Raw genomic sequence first — 22,316 nt, 5'->3', positions numbered from 1 at the left:
CATAGCTGCTCAGCCAACATGCATAAACATGTGTTTAACAGGATTGCGGGGGATCTCTCCTCTTACTGTGTCAACACAATCATCATTTTTTAAGAAAGATGCGACCCCAGCCATGCATATATAAACATGTCACATGGACAGGAGTGAGATTTCAAAGGAAACCGAGCTGTACTAACTTTCTATTTTCATTAATAACTTTTTTCCAGGGGAAAATGTGCCCGCAAAGACATTTCAATTGAAACCCCAACAAAATTTGCACAGATTCCCCAATTAGAAATTGAAACTAACTAGCCAAACAAAACTTTTATGTTACATTATGTACTCCCTATCCAAGATCCTCCTACAGGCCGCTGCTTCGATTCCCCTTGCTAAAACATAACTTCTGCGTGTGTAGGCAGACATTCCAAATCGCTCTTGATTTTTTTTTTTTAATAATAATAATAATAATAATAATAAAATAATAAAAAAAAAAAAAAAGTGCTTCCAATGTACCACACGCCACCGAAGGCACAGTAATACTGCCCAGAATTGATGGTCAGTAATTCACCGACTGGAATTCCACTAAGAGGTCCCTGGTTTCCCAAAATGATGAGGTCCAACTCACGATTTCTTGTGGTTCAAGCTCCTGGATAATCAGTATATTCTGGCAATAATGGATAATCATCCAGGCCAGAGATTAAGCCAGGAACATAGTCATGTGCCACCACTTCAAAACTATCCATTTCCATTGAAAGCCCTGTATCGATGCTAGAAGGTAAAATACCTTCCACATTGTCAATCCCAACATCTGGGATGATAGGTTGAGTCAAGTCAAATCTTATATTAGGATCCTTCAGTGCAGCTGCTGGCAAGGGTCCCGGCGGTGGCTCAGCAGTATGGTCGGGCATCTCGCCATGCTCCAATGAAGTTTTTTTGAACTTTAATTTAGAAGGCTTTATTGAGTCACAGATTGAAAGCTTGTGCTTTCCCAACGACGGTAACTTTGATGCTGATCTAGACCTGAAGTCATTTGTTGGGAATACAGAGGAGGCCCATCCCAGACTATCTTCAACACAAGCTCTTGCAGAAACCCTGAGAATCAGGCAGTACACTATTAGCAACTGCAGCATATTTTTTTGGCATACATATAATAGTTGTTCATAATGTTTTGCCTTAATGACTTAAAATGACCTCTCAGGTTTCTATCTCCAAATGGTATTGCCAAAAAAAATAAAATTAGGTGTGACCCAGATACCCCTGATGGAACGAAAACACGCAATGAAAAGGTGAAGGGGACACTTCCGCTATCAAAGGCCAAATGAGCAAATGCTGAATTTCAATAGCTAATTCTCCACAAGAACCAAACAAATTTCTTACCTAGCGACCTACTACAAGAAATTTCTATATTGATTAGTAAATGAAAAGGGCAAATATCTCAGTTTAAAGACGACAAATTTTACCACTAAGAAATAAACTCTGAATTTTGTCATAAGAGAGATCTTTGATTATAAACGGTTGTTGGCAAATCTAAGTTATGAAACAAGTAAACTGCATGGTTGCATCAGGCCATACCTGAAACGGTTCTCAGCCATATTTCGGAAAGCCTTAAGATGATGATCTTCTCCGGAATCCTTGCTTACAGACGGAGTATCTGCCCCAAATATTGATAAACTTATAACAGATGGCAAAGGAACCACGGCATCACCCATTTCTTTCTGGAATTCTAGTGTTATCTCTAATTGTTCAGTTCTGGCTGAAGGGTCATCGCCCTGGTTGGGAAGGGAAACTCTCTCATCCTCATCTTGTCTTCTATAATGGGCATCATGGAGTGCAGCTGCTAGCATCTTGCTACTCTCTCCTAAATTAGTGAATTTAATCCTTTCTGCATGTCCCTGCATGAAATTCTGAGAAATCCGGCTAACAGAAGAAGTAAAGAACCTTCCACCAAGATGGAGACCATTTCGAGGTGATGAGATGCTTAGCCTGCGATCAACACGTGCTGTCACCTTCCAGACAGAAGAAAGCAGGGCAGTAAAGTGCTTCTGAAGGAGTAGCTCTCTATCTGGCTGCTCAGCAGCGACATCCAAAAGCATTTGAATGTTATCCTGCCACAAAAGAAAATTGACGAGCAAGGTTTCCTTATTCAATCTTTATCACAATGATTTCTAATTAGTATTATCAATTTGTTTCATTTCCAGTGGGCCCACTCGTACATAATTGACATGCAGTTAACACTGTAGCATGCAGATGTGCAAAGCAGTAAGTTCACAAGAAGTTTGAAATTTTTATGCCTACCTCTGTTACTTTGAGAAGAGCCTTTCCAGAGCCTGTATTGCTGACCTTTTCAATATTAGGATTTTCAGGTGCAGACAAGACATGTCTCTGGATGAGTTCTCTAAACCTCTCACAACAATGAACAGGATGGCGATGTCTTCCCCGATAATAGCCACCGGCAGCCATCCCATACAAAGTCTCACTAACCAAGCTCCAATGAGGGCCATATTCATGTACAACAGCACATAATATTGCGTCCTCCTGTGGCAACCAAAAATCAGCAGATGGAACACACTCCCTTGACCAAATGTTTGCCTTCTTTAGTTTCTCTGGTTTTATCATTAAAACCCGCTTTACCGGCATAGTAGTAATGGATACTTTGCCTCCCATCCTGCTCCTGCTTTGTGGTCTTTGTTCAATATCCACCACACTCTCACATGGTTTTGAATCTATAGGTTCATCATGCTGCACACCTGACAAGTTAGAATCTAAATCTAAAGAACATTTTTCAGGGCGAGGCTTCTTGAGTTTCTTAGACTTCTTTTTCGAAGTCTTTTCGTCTTCACCATCCAGTGTAGATTCAGCCTTTTTACGTTTTTTCTGCACACTTGAAATTGGTGAAACAATATCTGAAGAGGTGATCTCATGACAAATAATCTCATCATCTGTAGACATAGGTTCTGTTGGTGCTTCGTCCTTCACAGGTTTCAATTCAGACGCTAAAGATCCTTTCTTCAGAGATTTGAACTTGGCTTTCTTCGGCTTCTTTTTAGACTTGGGTTTAGGATCGCTTGACATTTCATTCCTGCAAACAGAAATAGATTAGTCACTGAACGTCAAATCCCAATACACTAAAAGGACCACTCACATTCCCACATTAAGGATACTACAACACAATGATCAAACTTTCATGCCTTATTCTGATATAGTCATCCATGTCAAACCCAAATATTTCTGTCAGCTGTATTATTTATCAAGGACAATGCTGGGCCACAAACAAGCCCCCAAGCTGACGTTCTTCTTTTTTGTTTTGCTTTATTTTTTGGCGGGTTTGATAAGTTATACACGCACCCAGTAAGTCTCGAGCCTATGACTTCACCCTTCACTCCATTTATGGGGGAGGAAGTGTCATTTGAGTTAGAGCTGACATCCATTTTACTTGGATAAATAAATAAAATTTCTAGATTTGCTCAACAAATAACTGATTTAAGAAAAATACTTCAATTCCAGCATCTGTATTGTATTGGGCTAATGGGGATGACTTTGCAAACTCTTCGAATAAGCATTTTATTTTAAAGTCACCATCTCAGATGACTTACAATTGTGTCCAACACCAAGACCATTGTCAATATCCCTATTATGAAGGAATCTGTCAATTTCTATGAAACAATCCAAGACTATGAACCATAGATACTGAAATGACTGTCTAATGTTAAGCTGGCTTTTGAGATCCAAAATTGATCCCAAGCTTCCAATTAAGGACAGTCAATACTCCAGTCAAGTTCCAATATTATTTTCACCATAATGACAAACAGGCTTTATAGGAACAAGAGGAAATGACAGTTCAAAAACCCTGTCTTATTGTTTTGTTTTCATTTTTTTTCTTTTTGAAATCAACTACTTTAATGAGGTTGTGATAAAACCAGAAAATTATCTTCCCACCATGATTTTTCAAGTTACTCAATAAAGCCAGAAATAAATTTTTAAAATAAATATAAAAATAGTCAATTCATCCACTAATTGCCCTAGTATGATTCTAGAAATTTTCCCCAAAAAAATAAGAAATAACGAACTTGTCAGCCTGTCATTATCTCGGTGACAATACAGTGTCTTACTTCATAGAGTCGCCATTATCATCCACTGCAGCTTCCTTCTCCTTAGCTTCACACTCCAGTTCCTCCATCAACTGTAACAAAAAAGAAAAAAGAAAAGCAAAGAGTTGAATTGAAATTCGTCCAAAAAAGAGTATGCAACATAAAGTTTATATTATGAACCTGGTGTTGAGCCAAGGCCTCAACTTCCTGTCGATATGCCTCGGTTGCAAAATCAGCATCCCATCCTAATACAAGTAAAGAGTCCTTGAGATTTGTCCCAATACACAAACCATGCAAATTTACAAGTGATTACTAAGTTAATAAATATGACACACTTTCACGGATCAACAGGTTCAACACAACTACAAAATTCTCTGGGCATGCTTCATATTATTTTACCACCAAGTGACAGTTAGTAAAGCTTCACGTACAATATTGCAAGTTCAATATAACAGAAGGCCAAATCAATGTAAAGCATTTTTTTTTTCGTACTTACACATGGAGTTTGATCTTTTTTCCTTTTTGGGTTGGAGGGGAAGGGAGGAGTGACCGAGAGAGAGAGAGAGAGAAAGAGAGAGAGAGAGGGGGGTAAGACATGCAATATCCATTTATTTTTACATTTCTTATAGTCAGAGAGCATGTCTCATGAAGTAATATTATTTGAAAATTAACTGAAAAATTCAGTTGCAAAAAGTAAGGATCTAAAAGCACTAGCAGCAGCTTCCCTAAATCTCATTCTCTTCTCTAGATGTAGGGAAAACTCAAAAAAAAACCCATTGAATCAAACTTCCTTCTTGTTCCCTAAACTAAGAAAACAATACCAAGGGAACCAAAAGTTGTACCCTAGATCTGGGGAAGCAAAAGTGGTTCCCTTAACATTATTTTAATATAAAAAATTTTATCTTTCCTCTCTCATTCTTCTATCATTTATTTGAAACAATATTTAAATGATTTATCTTTCCTCTTTCTTTCTCCTATCATTTAATTTAAAGAATATTTGGATGGTATAGGAAAAGAATAAAGGAAGCTATTGCGAAGTGCATTTAAATAAAAAAGCAAAAAGTGTGGTTTAGTTCCCTAAATTGAGAAAAAGTTGAAGGAAAACTGCTGCTAGTGCTCTAATAGAAGTCACTTTGAGCCAGCCAATTGAGGAAAAAAAAAAATTAAAAGGATACTTACTCTCATATACAAGGGGCTCCTCATCTTCGTCAATCTCAGCTTCCATTTCCTCCTTATACCTCTCGATGCGGTCCAGTTCCCACTCTGTCTCCTCATATCTAGCTTGAGATTCCACTGCTGCCTTGTCAATAATGGGATCCCAAAATTCCAGAAATCGAATTGCATATCGATCTATTGGACGTAGCTGATTCTCAAAGGATGAGATTGCTTGTCCAGCGGCTGCTGCTGCCGCAGCCATTTGTTTGACATCAGCCAGCATATCAACATCATCTTCTTTGCTAGCAACAGCGGGAGCTCTATCTTCATTAGGATTACCCCCGTTCAAAATCACTCCAGTTTCTTTAGTAGAAGTTGTGATCCAGCCACCCTGATCTACAGGCTCATCAACCTTCGGATCATCTTCATTTGCAAATTCATCATCTTCCAACCTCCCAATGGCTTCTTCTGTAAACTCCTGGTTGTCCACAGCTTCTTCTTCTTCGACTTTCTTCAATGCCATGTAATCTGCTTCATCTTCTACATATTTCAAAGCAGCCTCCAAATCCGCATTAGATACAGAAACCTCACTTCCATTGTTGTTGTTGTTCTTTTCCTTCTGCAAATTCTTGATTTGAAGTGTTCTATGGCCGGAGAAAAGTTCCATAGGATCTAGCTTTTTAAAGAATTCAGTGTTGTAGCCTCCACTTTGTATAACTAGATCATCAAGAGCACGCTTCTGATTTGCTTTCTTTAAAATGTTCTCTTCAATTGTGCTCTCGCTGATTAACCGATAAATATGAACTTCACGTGTCTGTCCTATCCGGTGGCATCGATCCTGAGCTTGCTGATCCATAGCAGGATTCCAGTCACTGTCATAGAAAATAACTGTATCTGCCCCAACTAGGTTGATACCAACACCCCCACTACGAGTTGATAAGATGAAAAGAAAGATCTTTGGATTTGTGTTGAAGCGTTGCATTAAGGTCTGCCTCTCCTCTGGCTGAGTCGATCCATCTAAACGCATGTAAGTGTAACCATACAAATTGATGAAAGCCTCCAAGATATCAAGCATCTTTGTCATCTGGGTGAATATTAATGCTCGATGACCTTCTGATTTTAATTTTCTGAGCAAAATTGCAACCTGCTGCAATTTACCACAGTCAAATTGTATAAGTCGCCTGTCAGGGAAATATACTTGCCTCCGGACAATTGCAGGTCTGGTAGGTGATAGAAGGGGTGATAATATTTCAGAACAGTTTTGCTTATAAGTTGGGTGCAGAAACACAGAAGTCCCAGATTTACTGCACCAGAAAACAGGTGCCGGGGCCCTTGCAGCTGGTATTGCAAACATGAAGCTTTCAACAAGGTCCAACATTCTCTGGAAGCGTTCCACTGGTGAGAGGACAATGTCTGCAAGCTTCGAGGAATACAAGTAGGACAAAGGGTTGGCCTTCAGATGATGAATATCATAAACATGATGCTCTACGGTAACAGCTTTTCTTAGTGTTGTTGAGTATATAGGTTTTTTCTCACACCTCAAGGAATTCCACCATGCTATAGCTGCTGCCCGTTCCTTCGCTTCTCTTAGTCTCTCCTCCATGATTGCCTTACTGATCTCTTCAAAAATATTGGTTCCATGCAACTTTTTTCGATGCTTAAATCCTGGCCCAATTTCTTCTATGTTATGCAAGTCAGCGCGCTCCTTGATTAAACTTGAGGGGGTAGCAATGGCTTTCACTTCATCACTCTCCCAAGAAGTCATGCTAAAATCAAGATGAGTAAATAAAAATCCCAAACTCCTAAGGTCGACATTAGAAAATGGACCTGGTGAAAGCATTGAACAAACAGAAGAACTCAATTGGATGTCAATACCACCCATATCAAAAGAACTGACAATTGGACGACCCTCGAATAAGTCAGGATGATTACAAACTTTGCGAAGTTGCATGATAACACTAATCATCCCAAAAAAGTTCGCACTGGCAAGAGTAGCTTGTGTTTCCGAGCTAGCAATAAAATCTTCATACAAGTTACGCTGCCTTTTTGACAGTCTACAGTAAATGACATGTTCATGTTTCGAGGGGAGCTGCTTCTCCACATCTCGTTTCAACCGACGGAGTATAAAAGGACGAAGGACATTATGAAGACGATCAAGAACTTCTTTATTTACTTTCTCTTGTCCATCAACCATTCCTGATATTGGATTACTGAACCAATCCTTGAATTCCTGATGAGATTGAAAGATGTGGGGCATCAAAAAATGCATTAGAGACCAGAGTTCCATGAGATCATTCTGCAGAGGTGTCCCAGTTAATAAAATACGCCGTTTTGAATTGAAGTTCAAAAGAGTTTGCCATCTTTGTGACTTCCAATTTTTAATCAAATGAGCCTCATCTAAGATCAAGTATTTCCACTTCTTACGCTTGAAAACTTTTGAATCTTGAATCACCAGTCTGTAGGTCGTTATGCATACATGAAACGAGTTTTGTTTCAACCAGCCTTGCCTTTTATATTTGCGTTCTTTTGCACTTCCAAAATAAGTCAAAATTTTAAAAGCAGGACACCATTTCAGAAATTCAGTCTCCCAATTAAGCATGACACTCGTGGGGACGACAATGAGATGAGGGCCCCATATTCCCTTTTCACACGCTAGGTGTGCAAGCAGCGCGATTGTCATAATTGTCTTTCCGAGCCCCATTTCATCAGCTAGAATCCCATTCAGTCTTTTCTCATACATTGTAACAAGCCAATCCAAGCCAATATGTTGATACTCACGAAGAGGAAGCTTCAGAAGAAATGGGAACTTAGTACGCACTTTAGTTGTGGAAAAGGTGTTCCCTGTTGGTTGTGCTGATCTTGCAGCCGCTGCTGCATCAGCAATTCTATTCTCACTTTCCATCTCTTCTTCTGTTTTCTCATGCGGTCCCGCTTGTTGCTCTTCTGCAGGAGAATGCGCAACTTCACCAGTTTCAACATCTTCATCCATAGACATTGCTTGCTGCTCAAGTTCAATGTCTTCATGGGCTGGAGATTCCACAAGATTGTCTGATAAAGCAGATGCATAGTCGGATTCCTCGTCTGTAAGTTCGTTACCATTGAAGCCCTAATAAACAGATGTAGATAACAGAACAAAATCAAAACATAACGCAAATCACCCAAGCAATAAGGAGAAGCAAACATTTAACCTACCTCTTTATACCTTGCAAGCAATTCTTCTACAGGTATTTCATTCTCCTGTTGCAGTAATGCAATCTGCAAGATAGAAGCATCATTCAGAAGGTATGAATTAAGGGGGAAAACCAAAAACATGGTAACAATCAACAGGCTGGACGAAAAAACTTAAAAGAATAAAGCAAAGAACCCTGAAACTTTTGGCCTAGGATATTCAAAGTTGACAGACAAAAAATAGCTTTGCTTGCTCTTTACCTCATCCATGGGATTGCTTGAATCTGCTTTTGCCAGTTCCTCCTCCTCTAACAAGGTTGTCTCATCATCCTGGACATTGAAGTTAAATTAGAAATAGGCATGGCAACTCGAAATCGCGAGTATAACTTAAATATAAGTCAGTCAATCATTCAACCACTTCGAACCTAATTCTGACTAAAGTAAGCACAACCACACATTACCAGTAACTTCACTTGAAAAATAAGAAAACACTCTTCTCCATAATTTGACAACAATAAAATTTCTCCAACTGAGATCACCAATTTTATTTTCCCCTGATAACTAGACACAATTTATTAAAAAGTGCAATAGACACAAGAAGTATACAAGAGAAACATTGAGTTAGGAGATGAAAAAACACTAAAGAAAAACATGAAAAATAGAAATATTTGATTCAAAGGTAGCTGTCCTTAGCTAAAGAGTCTTAAAAGAAAAAATCCTTTAAATCCTCCAAATCGTCCGTTCACGGACTTTAAAATATCAATCATTTCTTTCCCTCCAAGGACACCAAATAAGACACGATTAGGACCATCTTCCACATAGCAATGTTCTGAAGCCTACCCCATTGCCCTTTCCAGCAGGTAAAAATGTCTTCTACTCGACTGGGCATAACCCAAGCCAGCCCTACAAGGCTGAGAGAAGGTATTCAAAAGAGCACTAGCCATCTCAACAGAGTAAAAGGTCCATTGACTCCCAACTCTTCTTACATATACAACACCATTCAAACACAATGAGATGCCGCTTTTTAAGATTATCCATGGTTAGGATCTTCCCCAAGGCAGCTGGTCCAGCAAAGAATAGCACTCTCAAAGGAGCCCTTATTCCACCAAGTACTCCTCCAAGGGAAAGGAGTGTTATACATTGTAGTAAGATCTAACATCAAACAACCCTCTCTTGGAAGGTACCCAATAAAGTTTGTCTTCACCACCCCGTCTCAATCTGAGGGAATACAACTAATTAAAGTTCGAGGTAAAAAGAACCACCTCCCAATCATGAGCCACTCTGAGAAAATTAACATTCCACAAATAAGAGTCGCTCAAAAGCACCAAATAGTCAAGTCATGGAAGCATCCTTACATTGAGCCAAAATGAACAATTAAAGAACAAGGCCGGATCCGCACACCACACATCATGTCAGAATTTAATATTAGAGCCATCACAGACCTCAAATCTAGTATAACTAAAGAACTATCCCCAACCCCTCCTGATATTCTTCTATAGTCCCACCCCATACTTGTGGTGAAAATGCGGGTGGATAATAGCCGTCAGCATCCGCTATATGCCTCTGCAAATGCGGTTATCAAAATCCATTATCCGCACATGCTGATGTGGATAGCGGTTTTAGTGTCTGCGGATGCGGTTAATAATCGCATCCACATTCCCTTTATATATAATATATATTATATATATTTAATTAAATTCACTAAAATGAGGTCGTTTTGAATTTGGTAAGTTTAGAACATTTAGGTTATGTTAGGTTTTTTTCACTATCATCTCAATCATGCCTCACTACATTTATTTTTTCTTTTCTTTTCTTTGGGTAATCTAAATCCTGATTACTCAATGATCCTCTATGGTTGATAATTGTAAATTGTATAACAAGTGAAATCTTAATTTATTTAAGCTTGCGTATAATAATAACCGCATTATTTAATATTGCACATAGATTTAGATAATAATCCAAAACGCTCATGACCTCATATGCGGATAACGGATAATAACAGCATTGAATAACCACGTGGATGCGGATAGTAATCGCATGTTGCGGAATGCGGATATCTAAAAGTAATAACCGCATTATGCGGATGCGGATATTGCTAATAACCACATCCGACCGCATCCGCATCTACATTATCACCCCTACCCCATAAGTCCCGTGAACCTCATTAGAACACTACCCACCCCACGCGCTACCGCATTTAGCATCCACTACCACGCTCCACAAAGTTACTCTATCATAAATTTTATTTTTTTTTATAGGTAAGAATACTTTATTAAAAAAAGCGTAAGGCGCCCTTAAGTACACAGGAAGCATACATAGAAACAACCAAAGCTAACCCGCTAAAACCCAATAGAACCAACAAAACCCGAACCCCTTGAAAACGAAGAAAAACCCCAGACTAAAAAACCAACTAAGAACAAAAAAAAACCCACCACCCACCCACCAAAGCACACAAACCTACATCATGTGTGCCTTGCCTTTCCTACTCCTAGAAGGAACTTTAGCATCACCATAATCGATTGAGCTATGCAAAACGCCAAAGTCACTTCCCCAAAAGAGTTCGATTGAACAAAAGTAAATTACGAAACATTAACCTTCCTTCTGAGATCGGATAACAAAACCTTAGGTCAGATAAACAAATGGAATTTGAACTCTTCATCGATAACACCCACAAAAAGTTTCGGTAGAACTTCTCTATGTGGTTGGACACCAACCAGGAGGGGAAATAGAGACAAGAAGAAAGCAGATTAAATAAAGTACTTTTAATCAAGGTAACCCTCCCACCCTTAGACAAACACATCCTCTTCCATCCAACCAAACAATGTAATATCTTATGAATAACGCCATCCCATATAGAACACCGGCATGGACTGCGCCACCCAAGCACGCCGGCACCTACTGTTTAGCTTATCTTCGCTTTCAGACTAGAGACTTAGAACAACCCAAACACAGGGTTGCACTTTGCACATATAATTGAAACCATGGTTATCAAGTAGAATCGGGGATACATGGTCACAACATCTCTCCTGACCTAATATGCTGTTTAGAGCATAAAAAAACTTTGCATATCAATGGAACCACATCCCCAACCTACTAATTCAACCACTCAAAAATGATGGAAAGCCCCTTTAGTTACATAATGTCATGTCATTTAAGCCTGACTTGTGCCTTTGATCAAATAATATGCTATAGCACAACCAAAAGCTTATAGGTTCTGATCATATCTACAGAAAAGGAAAAATTAAAGACAAGAAAAAAAAAAAACATGGAATATTTAGTAAAGCACAACGTTTGACAAGAGAACTTGAAAATAGTAATACTACTGAGAGCAGAGAATTCTTTAAAGCATTTCTGACATCATGTATCTGTACCAGCAACTCATTTGACATCAAAGTCTCAACAAGGGAATTTTCTGATATCCTTATAATAAAAAGAGCATTCCTATAACAAAGGACACCAGAAACAGAAACCAACAGTGGGGAAGATGATAAGAAGCATGCTTCACTTTACTCAATACCTTTTCTTCCCCGGCAGCAAGAACAAAGTCAGCATCTTCCTACATAATTTGAGATACATGTCAGGCAAACAGCATAAGAATGTCATATTGATTTTATAAATATTTATTAAAAGAAAAAACATAAAACAAAAGAATATAGGGGACAATCGAACTGTTGCATTTAGATTTGATATTAATCCAAAATAACACCCAAAAAAACAAAAAACAAAAAAAAAAAAAAACAAATCCATGGAACCATTGTATTATTAAAAAAGATAAATGAATAGATTCAAAAAAACAAAATATTTGGAAGTCAAGTTATATATTTCACCAACCGAGGTTATGCATTGCATTGCAATATGACATATGTTACATATGTTCGATAATAGAATATTAATTGATAACTTGAAGAAATTGGTGATACAAACCTTGTTTATGTAGAAAGTGATGCTACAGTCTATGTTTGAGTATTCTTATTCTGATTTTTTAGATATGTGTTCTTCTTTATCTTTGAATTAGGGGTATCACGTATACATTCTGTGTACTTTGGGTTGCGCCCCTTTGCGCTTTTTTTGAAATATACTTAACTTATCAAAAAAAAAAATGAATAATTAAATTCACTATTTTCCATTAGTTAAAAGCTTTGGGATAATTGGTAATTTGACATGATACCAAAGCAATAATTCCAAGTTCATTGACTCCATACTTTTTTTCGTGAAAAACAAAGTGTGAGAATATTAATTAAATGATTCTATTCACTATTTTCAATTGGTTTAAGCTTTTGAGACAACTAGAGGTTGAACATTTAATATTAAAAAAAAGGCCTAAAATTAAATTGGCACACCATAGAAAATGAAACATCACATCAAAATCCATTTAAATGTCAATGATTTTTTACTAAATGTTCTTACTCCAACTTTTACACTTATAATCCAACTCCTACATATTCCTGTCCGTCACTTTCTTGCTAGTCTATATAAAATTAACTAACAAAAAAAGAAAGTTTTATGCACACAGCACATACCTCTTTGCTTCTTTTTCTTCATACACACTAAAGTTGTACCAAAAGAAGGAAGGTGTATCACAACTAATGTAGGAAAAAAAAAAATGCACACTATGTAACTTTACGTGTACACATGTCGACATTGAGACGCAAGTACATTTATTGAAAATAAAGAATTTTCTACAATATGATGTAACAAATCCAAAAGTGCACATAATGAGATCATGAAACATGAATAATTGCAATTAGCAAGCTCCCACACTGTAACAATAATCAGAGCTAGAAACAAGATTATAATTGAATCCCATATAAATTTCAGTCTAAACCGCAAAACCTGATGAAGCCTTTTTGCAAAATATACCCTATAATTTTATTAAAAAATAAAAAGGAAAAAGGAAAACAAAACATAGGAACTTCTATTCTTACCTGTTCATCACTAAAATCATATAGCACATGATGTTTGGACGACTCCCCAGCAACTTTTGACAGATCACTAGCTTGACATGTCTCACTTCCTAATAGATGGCTTTCTAAAACGGGTAAGTCACCATTACTTTCACCCTGAAATTAGAAAATAGGTATTACGTTGAGGTCTTATCTTGCCCCACAATTCACTAGTCACAACCACAAACACATACAACTTACAGAACGACGACCAGTGGCTATGACTGAGTTGGTTCTGTCAATCTCACTGACAGCAGAAAGATTATTTCCATTGCCTACAGCACATTTAACACCCCGCCCCACAGCCACATTAGAGACAGTCACGTATTTCAGAAGATAGCATGGTTTGTTAACTGCTTCTTACCGTTTCCATGATCTTCCCTCATGGGTGTTGGTTCAGCCCTATCTCCATCCATTTCTGGAGTACTTTCTCTACTCAGAGGCTCAGCCTTGTCTTCATCATTTTCCGGACTACTTTCTCCGCCAACTAAATATGCTCATATTGATCAAAATTAATCATGTGCTAAATAAAAAAGGAAATTGTCCACTAAGCCAACTTTAGAGACACAGCAAGAGAGATATCTACCAGTAATTTTTAGCTACATCGTTATGATTACATGTATATAAGCAATTTGTATTGCATGAAACATATATATCATGGAGGATATCGTAAAGGGAGTAGTGCAATGCAAACACCAGTTTCATTGGGTTGTTTGACAAAACCCAAAAACTAGCCACCCAAGGCCAAGGCTTTACCCTGAAAACTCTAGCAATCTGGCAAGTGCCTTAAGGAAGTGTGGTAGGGAGTAGTGCAATGAAAACACCAGTTTCATGGGGTTTGACAAAACCCAAAAACTAGCCACCCAAGGCCAAGACTTGACCATGAAAACTCTTGCAATCTGGTAAGTGCCTAAAGGAAGTGTGCTGGTCCTTCTTTACACACAAGATCATGTCTCATCCAGGGCTCTGGAGGGATAGAAGAAGGGTAGCTGGGGGAATGCAAACCAGAAATTACCCAGTTTGTTTTTGCATAGAATTACAGCTGCTTCAAACTTGTGGTCACTCCATTAGGAGACCCCAATAGACCATTATGAAAAACAAATTTAAATCATGATGAAAATTCACCTTTTTTTTTTCTTTAATAAGCAATAACCCAATCTTATTAAAAAAAAAAATTCACCTTTGTTCAAGGCATAACGTTTGAGAAGCTCCTCAAGTGGAAGATCTACTTCATTGTGCAAAGCTGCCAATTCTTCTTGCCTTTCTTCTTCAGTTATAAGGGCCTCGTCTTCCTCCATCGTTTGCTCATCATCTTCCTAAAACAGTAACATTATGTACAAAAGAATTCTAAGCATGCAAAAACTAACAAACCAAAAGAACAGAAAACATAGGATATCAATGATACAGATCTATGGAAACCACATAAGGTGCAAAACTGCAACGACATCCAATCTTTAAGAATACAAATGAAGAGAAAAGGCTACAATACAGACTTGCGTGCAAGAATAGTTGTATATTTGGGAATATACAAATGCAGGTAACTGTCTCAACAACATGATAATTGAAATATTAACCACACCTATGAAATATGATGCTGCAAGCCTGCAACTACAAGTTATAACTATCAGCAAAAAAGGGTTATACTTGTCCCCTCATTGTGGTCAACATCATATCTTCTTTTCATTCCTCCTTTCCTATTAAGCTGTCATTTGATATTTCCCACAAGAAATCTGTGTTCCTTTGGCTGCTTTGTTAAGCAGGCAGATACAGGGACCATGAGAATGAGAACTGAATTCCATTGATCTGCAGTACTTTCCAATCCTATATATTCCACTATCTTCCAAGACAGGCTTAAGATCATCATGCAATTTTATCTAATAGGTGGAAGATCATCTTACAATTTTACTTCACTGTGTAGACAAAAAGCATGCGCATTACTGCCATGGTCTTCTGTAGCCAACTTGGCCGTTTACCCTTTCCTAAGTATATTCTTTCTAAATCAAATAATAACAAAAGTGATAAGAAACCACTTCAGCTACTGCCTGCTGAGATTGGCCACCAAATAGCACTCAATACTTGCTACTCTCCCTTGATAATAACATGATATATGATATAAACCCAGTCCAATTATTCAGTCTTTTGAAAGAAACAAGCAGAATAAGCGGCAAAGGCATAAGATTTCCCAACATTTATTTGCATATGAGAGGCATATACTACCATATATATGACAACAAACTATAACTATTAAAAAACATACCGACTCATCTTCAGGTTGTATATTATAATCTTCATCCCTGTCTGCGGTGTTTGACTGAGACTCTGTCAGAATGTGTTAAATATATTTTTTATTAGTAAAATTATGTCATCATTTTGAGGTTGTCAAGTAAATAACAATGAAACCATAAATTCCGACTTACCAAAATTTAGTTCTAGAGATTCATTTACATCATTATCCACTTCTTTGTATTTAATACTTATTTGATCTTGTGTAGTATGTTGTTGCACTGGTTTATGAGTATCCACAAGATTTTCTGCCAACATTGTTGAGTACCTGAAAATATACAACAGAAGGATAGGTCATTTCACATTACATATGGATGCATAATGAGAATTTTTTCAGGAATGATATCCAATGCACAGCAAAGAACTCAAGGCAAGTGCATTAAACCAAAAAAAAAAAAAAAAGCAAAAAAAGCAAAAAAAATACTACCTCTCAGTTTGCCCCAAAAGAAACTCAAGTTGCTTATCAAGTGCCTTTTTCTTTTTCTCATCCAGCTCCATCTGATGCTTGTAAAGCACCTGCAATTACAAGATTGTTTTTAAAGATATGGACACAGAGGAATAAATAAGTTTTGAAGAATAAATATCATAGATGCACTTGCCAGCTTTTCTATTTTTATCCAGAACTTCTTCACATCCTTTGAGATATTAAGTGCAACTTTTCTCAACCGCTGCTCCTCTTCCTGTACAAAATTTTAGTTTATTGTGATCCCATGATCATTACATCACTATGTTTTGTGCAACGTGAAAATTCCATTCTACCCCTGGTGCAATAAAAGATTCTTTAACTTGAGGAACAAAGAACCCAACCTTCATTTTCCTTTCTCCCCTTGTAGCCTGATCTAGCATGCCCTTGCTCGCTCTTAAAGCAACCCTCTTTGCTTGCGCTAATTTCCATTTCCTCTCTGACTCGAAGTCCTGCTAACAACTAGTTTAATGAGCTGGAAAAGGAGATGAAAGGAATATCTTACCAAGTTCACTAAACTTTGATCAAAAGAAAATGAATATAGCGTGATCGTGTGAAGCAAATGAGATAGCTAATAGGTTTCCTACATCACAAAAGGTGAGATATTTGGGGCAATAGTATGTTACCTTCGATAACCAAACCATCTCTTCCAAAACATGATCCCAATGAGTTTTAGGGCGACGCGGCTCTTTGGGAGCTTCAAGTGCCTGAAATAACCAAGCAGATTCAAAGTGTCAATAATTGGAAAAAAAAAATATCAAATTACTGGCATTTCTCTGTCTACTGAATGTTATCCCTGTAAAGGAGTGAGAAATAAGAAGGAACCGCTCACAATTAAAAAAAAAAGATTGCGTTGCAAGGATGTTGACTCTCTGACAGCAACATATAGCTATAACCCATTTGTATGAGAAAAAAAATTGCAGAAGACTACTAACTCCTGATCCAAGTTGCATACTTTACTATTCACCTAAGAAATAGATATTGTCAATCTAGTAGATGTAACTTGTTCACTGGGCTCTTGCATTTTAATGTCAAATGCGTTCAAGTGAAGAGAAGTTTTTCGTGAAAAGTGAAGGACAAAAAGAACATACGTCAAAACCCAGATAAGCGCTAGTTACATTTGTGTCATACCTAAAAGGACTAATCACTATTGGAGCTCTCTGAAATTATTTATATAGCCCAACTCTACCATTAACACAACCAATTTGGAATTTAGGACATACCCATATAACACCGTCATAATTTGCTCATCCAATATAGGCTTTAAAACAATATCCAATACAGGGTATTACAATCTTTCCTACTCAAATCTCTGAAGTTATTATCAACACCCACATTATGCTGCAATACCCCAATACCACATGACATTACTAAGTTGGCTCCAATATAATTCCTGATTATTCAAACAATATGATAACCACATTTACACTATACTCCAAAAAAACTTATCACTATTAGAGCTCTTTGGAATTATTTATAGTATCCAATTTCATCTAGTATACAATCAATATAGGACTTACCACACACCCATGTAACACCTTCACAATTTAGCCACTCAGGAGTATCATCATATGGGGTGGGGCTTTGAAAGAATATTAGGTGGGGTTGGGGGGAGCTTTCTAGCCATACTTGATTTGAAATAGGGGATGGGTCCAAATTTCAATTCTGGCATGATATTTGGTGTGGAGATCAAGCCATAAAGACAAATTTTCTAGAGTTGTTTAGCATTGCCCGTTTTAAGGAAGCTACAGTTGCAGGCCATTTGGAGCTTTTTAGTGCCTCACATCAGTGAAATATTAATTTTCTTAAAGCAGCTTGTGATTGGGAGATGGATCTCTTCACTTTGTTGTATTCCGTTAGAGTGAAACAGGGTGGTGAAGACATACTTTTTGGATTCCTTCGAAGAAAGGGTTGTTTGATGTTAGATCTTACTACAATTTTCTTGTTTCCCATGATAAAACTTTTTTATTAATACTCATATCCCTTGGAAGAGTATTTGACAGAATAAGGTTCCCTTGAGAGTGGGTTTCTTTACTTGACCGGCCGCTTTAGGGAAGATCCTCATTAAGGACAATCTAAAGAAACGACATATCATTATGGGTGAGTGATGTTGCATGTGTAAGAAGAATGAAAAGTCAGTAGATCATCTTCTACTTCACTATGAGATTGCAGGTGTTCTTTGGAATACTATCTTTAGCAATGCAGGGCTGGCTTGGGTAATGCCTAGGTGTGTGGTAGATCTCTTTGCTTGTTGCAGAGCGCCAGGGTGTAGGTTTCGACTTAAAGCAGTTTGGAAGATGATTCTGTCTTGCCTTCTGCGGCATCTCTAAAGGGAAAGAAATAATCAAAGCTTTGAGGACCATGAGAGAACCTTAGTGGAATTAAAGACTTTAATCTTTAAGACTCTTTTTCTTTGGGTTGCTGCCTCAAATTTTTAGTATTTTTTGAACTATCATGTTTTTTTTTTAGATCTCTTTGCTGCTTCTAGCTAAGTTTCTCTATTGTATACTCCCTATGTACTTGGGTTGCGCCTTTACGCTTTTTATTGAATTTGCGATTACTTATAAAATATAATAAATAAATAAATAATAAAAAACACATGTTTTTTTTATAAGAAATTTTTTTTTTTTTTTTGATAAGTTTTTTAAAAAAAAAAAAAACACACACACACACACATATTTTCGTGTGTCATATTCTTTCCATCCCAAATACATTACCCTCCTTTCCTTTTTGTTCTATCCTAAAATTTGTCCAATTTGAGAAATTGATGACAAAATATCAAGAGTGCAAAGAGGAGATTTGAATAATTCCAGATTCAATGTGAAATGTTGCTAAATTGGCAGGCAAGAGAAAAGCAGGAAGGTAACAACCGAGAGAGAGCAAAGTTGTGAAGGTAACAACTTAGCCACTCAATATGTTCCCATTTCAAGAGTCAAAGTAGGAAGGTAACAACCGAGAGAACAAAGTTGGCACACATCTAGTTGGGATGGAAGGTTCCATAGATGTGGTTTAGAAGAAAAGAAGTGAAAATAGGAGATATGGAGATATCTATTTTGCTTCAATACTTAAAGATTCTCTCCAAAAGCGGCCCGTCATCGAGATGGATTGGTGTGTTATGTGTAAAAAGAATGGAGAGTCTGCAAATCACCTTCTTCTTCATTGTGAGGTTGCTTGTGCTATTGGGAATGTCTTCTTCAAATGTTTCAGGTTGTCTTGGGTTATGCCTGGACAAGTAGTTGATTTGTTTGCTTGTTGGTGGATTGCCGGCAGCACTCGGAGTGCCGTTGTTTGGATGATGCATTTGTGCCTTTTGTGGTGTCTATGGTGGGAGAGGAATGATAGGTGTTTTGAGGACCGCGATAGATTTTTGGAGGAGTTGAAATCTTTTTTCTTAAACACTTCGTACATTTGGACAACTGCTTATGTTTCTCCTTTAGTGATTAGTTTTCATGAATTCCTGGTTCTTTTTCCCTCACTACCTAGACGGCTTCTCTTGTACATTTCCTATGTACATGGGGGCACCTTACGCTTTTAATGATATTTCGACTACTTAAAAAAAAATATATATATTGATGGTAATAAAAATGCATGTTATGTATCTGAGGTCAAACATCCTTACCTCTTCAGTATTATCTAATTTTTTTTGCTTCTTAAGAGTTTAAAAGAAAATTTTCAACACAAAAGTGAATTCAAATAATAGAACATGTATGTGAAACTTTCAATTTTTCTTCTAAAAACATATAAATTCTTTTTTTTTTTTTACAAAGGAAACACATTTCATCTTTTTTTATTTTTTTTCATTCTAGCATGAGACATGAGCCTTTTTTTTTCTTCTTCTTAAGTTTTTTTGCTCTTAATTAACTTTTCCAGGGCTCAATGAAAAAAAAAATTCCTTTTTGAGTACCTTTTTTTTTTCTTTTTTTCTTTTTTTAACAATGAGGAACCTCTCCAAAGTAGAGCCACTTCATGTACCCATTCCTGTCAAATAAACCTCGGACCCGTGTAAAGCGCCTTCTCCACACGGATCAAGACATTTCTGAGTACCTTTAACTGCTTAATTAAGTTTACCGAGGCTCTAGTTCCACGCAAATGTTTGATTAAAAATGAAGTGTTTGTTCCAATTTGACAAATCAAAAGAAAAGCAAAAAGCTTGTACACTAAGTTTGATTCTATACAATGAGCTTGCACAACTTATTTAGTTATGAATATACCGACAACTGCAATTTTTTATTATAATTGTAAATCCATCATTTACACTGAAGTAAAAAAAAATTTAAAAATAAAATAAAAAATTGAACAATAATAAATAACAGTATGAAGTTCGAATTTTGTAGAAATGCCATTTTTACATTATCTAAAATTCCCTTAAATCAGACAATGTGTAGTCGTAGGCTTCAAGAAGTTTGCAAGGGTGTCCAAAAAGAAAATAAAATTGGGGATCTCAAAACTGAATTGAACAGCTAATTATAGTTAGCACCAATGATAAAAGCCTCTAAAGGGCACAGAAAAGTATAAAATCACAGCAAAAAATGAATGACAGATATAGCAATTGATTTCTTCCCCAAAATAAAATATTCACAAACTAACCTTTTGACGCTTGGCTCTTGTCTCGTGATCAAGCTTACACCTAGGACCTTTGGATGCCATGATTTTATTGTAATACCTATATCATCATAATGTCGCTGAAGATCAATGAATGACCTAAAACCAAACATCCATTGCAGGTATCAGTTCAACCACTCGTCAAAATGATAAGTCCCATCAAACACACAAGCTACAGAAAAGGAAATAAAAACATCCATATAAATTCAAAGCACAATAAATCTGATTCTTAAAATTCATGTTAATATAACCCATCGAATAAGAAAAGCTATCAAAATATAAATTATGTATTTACAGATTCGAAAACGCTTGTTCGCGGAAGTCTGAATTTCTTAAGTAAACTAAGTTGGAGTTTCATGCCATCTAAAGTTTTTGGCACTTGGTGGAGCTCTCTCAAACTAAGCTCCAACTTTAAGAGCATCTGGTAAATTGGCACAATTGCTCACACAAATGAGTATATTACTCACACAAATGTGCAGCATGTAGCAGAAATGGTTCTACAAAATTAATTTTTTTATAAGGTTCTTCAAAAGTAAATAACAAAATAACAAAGAAAAAAATATAGTCTCTCGCCCTTTGTTTGGTTCCCGAGAAAGCTTAAAATTAGTGAGGGAAAAATACAGAGATAATAAAACCTTTTTTTTGAAAGAAAGAGAAAATAAAACCTTGACAATATAAACGAGAGCGTAAGAGGTGTTCTGCTTCTTCTTCCCAAAAACCACAATGAGAGAGAGGGAGAGCAAACACTAAACCAAAGAGCTGCGTTCAGCTCAGCAAGTGGAAACTTTTGTATTCGAACGTCGGAAACAATTAGAATCAAAATCAGAACAAATTTCCTGCATATTTGTTTTTTTTTCTCGCGACTTTCTCGGAAACCAAACAGAGCAGAATCCGAACACTGACCTGGTAGAAGCTGCGGGCGTGCTTTTTCACTTTTCAATTATCGCAGTTCTCGCCGATCTTTCACAAGAAAACTCAAAGCGTATAAACCAAGGTTTTCACAAAGAAAATGAAAACCAAAAACAAACAAACAGATAGAGATCTTTAGTAGTGGTGGTGGTCGTCGCCGTTGGGCGTGGCGCTAGGGTTTTCAGTCGGGTTTAAGCGCAGGTGAAAGGTCCGACGAGCGAAGCCCGAGATCCGACTGGACGAAAATGAGTATAAAATGTCACGCTCCTTTTTGGCCCTTGTTTGGTTGTTTACTTTATTTCCTGTTTTTAGTTTTTACTGATCATTCTGGATAATGATGATCGTACGGCTGACGGTCCTCCTGAGTCCTGAACGCTGAGTTTGATTGCGTTTATTTAATGTTAAGCCGGTAGCGACCGATATTAAAATTAAGTCGACGTAACAATAATAGCTATTGTAACAACGCAATGAAAGCTTCACTTATTGGGAACAACCTTTATCGACACAATAAATATCAAGAGATTTGGAAGTTGGAACTCGTTTATCTTCAAAAAGCTGTAATTTTCCATTCAAATTTACCAAAACTTTTATATTTGGTTGTTAATTCAGTTCAATTTTTTATATCAATTTTTGACGATAAATAATTGTCATACAACCGTAGACATAATTTTCGTCCAACTTTACTTATGTGGTAGTTTATTTTTTATTTTTTCAAGAAAATGACAT

General features: G+C 37.0%; 1 protein-coding gene across 3 annotated transcripts; it reads right to left on the bottom strand.

Moving 5' to 3' along the window:
• Positions 1–167: 167 nt before the first annotated feature.
• LOC133874238 (protein PHOTOPERIOD-INDEPENDENT EARLY FLOWERING 1) lies at positions 168–21,857 on the bottom strand. 3 transcript variants are annotated; one of them, XM_062312109.1, is made up of 21 exons: positions 21,585–21,857; positions 20,667–20,780; positions 16,706–16,786; positions 16,424–16,531; positions 16,216–16,296; positions 16,044–16,132; positions 15,751–15,884; positions 15,591–15,652; positions 14,514–14,649; positions 13,698–13,820; positions 13,535–13,608; positions 13,316–13,450; positions 11,908–11,946; positions 8,652–8,720; positions 8,415–8,477; positions 5,247–8,328; positions 4,248–4,312; positions 4,089–4,159; positions 2,275–3,058; positions 1,552–2,084; positions 168–1,071 (listed from the first exon to the last, which is right to left on the bottom strand). In XM_062312109.1, exons 2-21 carry the CDS (start codon positions 20,724–20,726, stop codon positions 618–620), a joined length of 6,243 nt encoding a protein of 2,080 aa, XP_062168093.1. In that variant the 5' UTR covers positions 20,727–20,780; positions 21,585–21,857; the 3' UTR covers positions 168–617. The 3 variants fall into 3 exon arrangements, with proteins under 3 accessions (XP_062168093.1, XP_062168094.1, XP_062168095.1); XM_062312110.1 differs by having other exon boundaries at positions 20,667–20,742; XM_062312111.1 differs by lacking the exons at positions 16,044–16,132; positions 16,216–16,296; positions 16,424–16,531; ... (1 more) ...; positions 20,667–20,780; positions 21,585–21,857 and having other exon boundaries at positions 14,514–14,645; positions 15,751–15,806.
• Between the last annotated feature and the right edge of the window lie 459 nt (positions 21,858–22,316).

The sequence above is a fragment of the Alnus glutinosa genome, chromosome 7 (genome assembly GCF_958979055.1).
Source record: "Alnus glutinosa chromosome 7, dhAlnGlut1.1, whole genome shotgun sequence".
Taxonomy (NCBI): domain Eukaryota; kingdom Viridiplantae; phylum Streptophyta; class Magnoliopsida; order Fagales; family Betulaceae; genus Alnus; species Alnus glutinosa.
Note: the sequence above shows the minus strand (reverse complement) of the source record. Positions and strands in the feature narration are given on the sequence as shown.